The sequence below is a fragment of the Apis dorsata genome, unplaced genomic scaffold (genome assembly GCF_000469605.1).
Source record: "Apis dorsata unplaced genomic scaffold, Apis dorsata 1.3 scaffold_820, whole genome shotgun sequence".
NCBI classification, from domain to species: Eukaryota; Metazoa; Arthropoda; class Insecta; order Hymenoptera; family Apidae; genus Apis; species Apis dorsata.
Genome location: NW_006263955.1, coordinates 207,416 through 210,795, shown reverse-complemented (window position 1 = coordinate 210,795; position 3,380 = coordinate 207,416). Strand labels below are relative to the sequence as shown.

At 20.3% G+C, this 3,380-nt stretch overlaps 1 protein-coding gene across 3 annotated transcripts in view; it reads left to right on the top strand.

Annotated features, from left to right (window-relative positions):
• The first annotated feature begins 2,098 nt into the window (after window positions 1–2,098).
• Window positions 2,099–3,380, top strand: part of LOC102676348 — a 5,344-nt gene continuing 4,062 nt past the window's right edge. Inside the window, exons 1-2 of one of the 3 annotated variants that reach the window (XM_006623182.2) lie at window positions 2,099–2,286; window positions 2,469–2,603. In XM_006623182.2, the coding sequence (XP_006623245.2) occupies window position 2,286; window positions 2,469–2,603 (136 nt within the window). In that variant the 5' untranslated portion in view covers window positions 2,099–2,285. Of the gene's footprint in view, window positions 2,287–2,306; window positions 2,604–3,380 lie in introns of those variants that run through there. The other 2 variants (XM_031513997.1, XM_006623183.2) reach the window with 2 other exon arrangements.

The window sequence follows — 3,380 nt, the reverse complement described above, 5'->3', positions numbered from 1 at the left end:
TATATATAATATTAATATATATTAATGTATTAATATATTTATGTATATATATTATATATATATACATAATATATTAAAAAGATATATATAATATATATATTTATATTATATAGGTTTCTTTTATATTTAATTGAAAATACAATTCAAAAATATACTTCATCATTATATTAAATATCATATCGTTCAATTATTTATTCATAAACAATTCTCAACGTACCGGACAGAGCAGAACGCGTAACTGTTCTACGACCTCGGTTGAAAAGCAGTTGACTACTCGGAAAACTATATTCTTGACTGTTTTTGTCCTGTGTTACGTATTTGAATATTTTTCTCTACACAACATTGCCATAAATTGGTGTAAAAACGAATAGCTCATTTACGTGACCATCATATATACTGAAATGCGATCGGAGATTTATTTTCGACAGTTTTAGGTAATTAGTTAGTGGCTATGACTGTCTCTATTCTGCATTTTAATCAAAAAGATTATTATATTTTTTATAATTATAATATAAAGATTATTTTATTATTAAATATTTATTTTTATAAAATTCTATTCTGTTGATATATAAAATTAATTTATGTTGATTATTTTTATTTATATATTTGTTTTTTTTTCATTCTAAGAATGATTTAAATTTTTTTATCATTTTATAAATGTGCGTTTATTAATTAATTAATTGATACAACTTGTGCTGCATATTGCGCACTATATTCCTATCATATTTAATCATAACAAATAAGTTTAAATTAATATGAAATAATTTTACTATATCTTTATTTTATAATAGATATTCCATATACATACATATTATATAATAAATATAGTCATATTCTACTATTATGTACCATATAATTAAAGTTTTATTAATTTATGTTGATTATTTTTATTTACACATTTGTTTTTTTTTTCATTCTAGAGAAAGAATGATTTAAATTTTTTATCATGTTATAAATGTGCTTTTATGTGAAATTAATTGATACAACTTATGCTGCATTATTGCGCACTATATTCCTATTATATTTGATCATAACAAATAAGTTTAAATTAATATGAAATAATTTTACTATATCTTTATTGTATAATAGATATTTCTATATGCATACATATTATATAATAAATATAGTCATATTCTACTATTATGTATCATATAATTAAAGTGATATTCTATATGTTATACAATATAATTAATATATATGTAGATATTGTAGTAGTATGTGTAGTAGAATAGTATGGGATAGAATTGGTAGTGTCTATGTAGTAGATGGAGTAGATTGGTAGTAAAATGTAGAATTATAATGTAGTTTGATAATTGATTTTTATTTATTAATTTGTTTTCACTTTATTTCTATTTTCAGCTGACTATTTTTATTTATAAAAATATAAATTTAAATTTCAAACTTATATTAAACTCAACATTTAAAACAACAAACAAATCATTTAAAAAAATTTATTTTATTTTATTTTATATTTCTAATTTATATTTCTATTTTCAGTTGATTATTTTTACTGATAGATGTTATTATATGTTATAATATTTTTTTATTATTTTATAATGGACATATATTAAATATTTATTTTTTAGTTCTTGTTGATATATAAAATTAATTCATGCGATATTTATGTGCTGCATTTTTGCGCACTATTCTGATTAAACTTGATAATTAGTAATTAGTAACAAATTTAAATTGATGCGAAATTATTGTTATAGTGTATTTTCACTATATTTTTACAATAGATATAAAGATATCATTAAGTTTTGTTATAGTTATGGAATTGAAAAGCAATTGTATTAGTTTTAATTAAATAATCAATTTCTCATCATTAGAGGATCAACCAAGTATCGTAATGTAGCGTTCATTTTTACCGATGTGTTTATATGAGCACTATTCGCACAATTAAAATTTTGTTTAATTTATTTATTGAATTTAATCTACTAATCCTTTTTTGATATTAATTTCAGTGCATTTTTTTTTATAATATTGTGGAGATACTGCATTTTATTTATCTTTGATTTCATTAACAATTTTTTTTAATAATAATTTTGTTTAAATGTATACCATAATTTTCTTAAATTTATTGCATATATTATATTCGCCATTATTAAGTTCGTTATCGTGAACTGAAGAAAACATCTTACCATTGTAGTACTCAATTTTTCATCGTTGGATAATGGAATACATCATTCATGAATCGTACTATAGCGTTTACTTTCGCTGACGTTCGCTGACGTTCCTGCACGTGCATTGCCACACATTTAAAATATTGTGCTCACTCTTACATCAGTAAGATATATACGCATTGCTACTCTTTTATATTGTCAGTCAGTCTTCCTGCTTCTTCGGGAGCGGATCGAATGACGAAAAATTTATTGCGTGACATAATCGGTTATTCAAAATAACCAATTTTTATTTGTTTTATAATTTGATGTATCGTTTTTAATATTATTTTTCATTTCAAATAATAGTGATCATGAAGATAAATGTAATTCAAGGAGGAATGATAGCAATGATGGCTATTCAAATTGTTTTTTCTGAACAAGATCATGTTCCAACAATTTTGGGAGAGATTGAAAATGTTGCCAATAGTGCCACCAATCTTTGTAAGTGATTATTTTAAAGTTAAATATTTTTTTTTCTTTTGCTTATTCTTTTTTCTCGTTTTCTTTTTCTATTCTTTAAAATTAATTAAATAGAATTAATTAAACAGAATTAATTAAACAGAATAAATTAAATAGAATAAATTGAATAGAATTATTCATAATTTCTTTTTACTAATCAACATCTTTATTTAATACTTAAGCTTATAATTATTGAATATAAAATATAAAAAATAATTAAGAATATAATAAAAGAATATATAATAAATAAAATAATAATTAAATGTATAAATAATAATAAATATTTTTTATGAATTAGTTTTAAAAACTTCTGAATTTTTAATTTTGAATTGGAAACTTAAACCGAATTTTAATATTAATGTAATAAAAGAAATAAAAGTAGAATAAGTTTTTATTTTTAAAAATTTAAAATTTTTAATTGAAAAATAAATTAATTCGATCATCTTTAACATATTCATAAAGAAAAGTACTTTCTCTCAGATACACACTGACCTCGTTAAAAAAATCTACTTTTCAGTTGTATCTATGTCTGTAATTATATCAAAATCATTTATAAAAGTTCGTTTCATTAACTTAATTATTGACTTAATAATTATTATTGAATTATGATTGAATGAAATGTTTCTTATGTGAGTTAATTAAAATTAATATTATTTTTTTTTCAATGTTCGTCATAATTTTATTTTCATAGATAGAAATAATAATTACATTTAATATTAATATTAGATATAATATTAGTTTATTAATGTATTAAAAAAA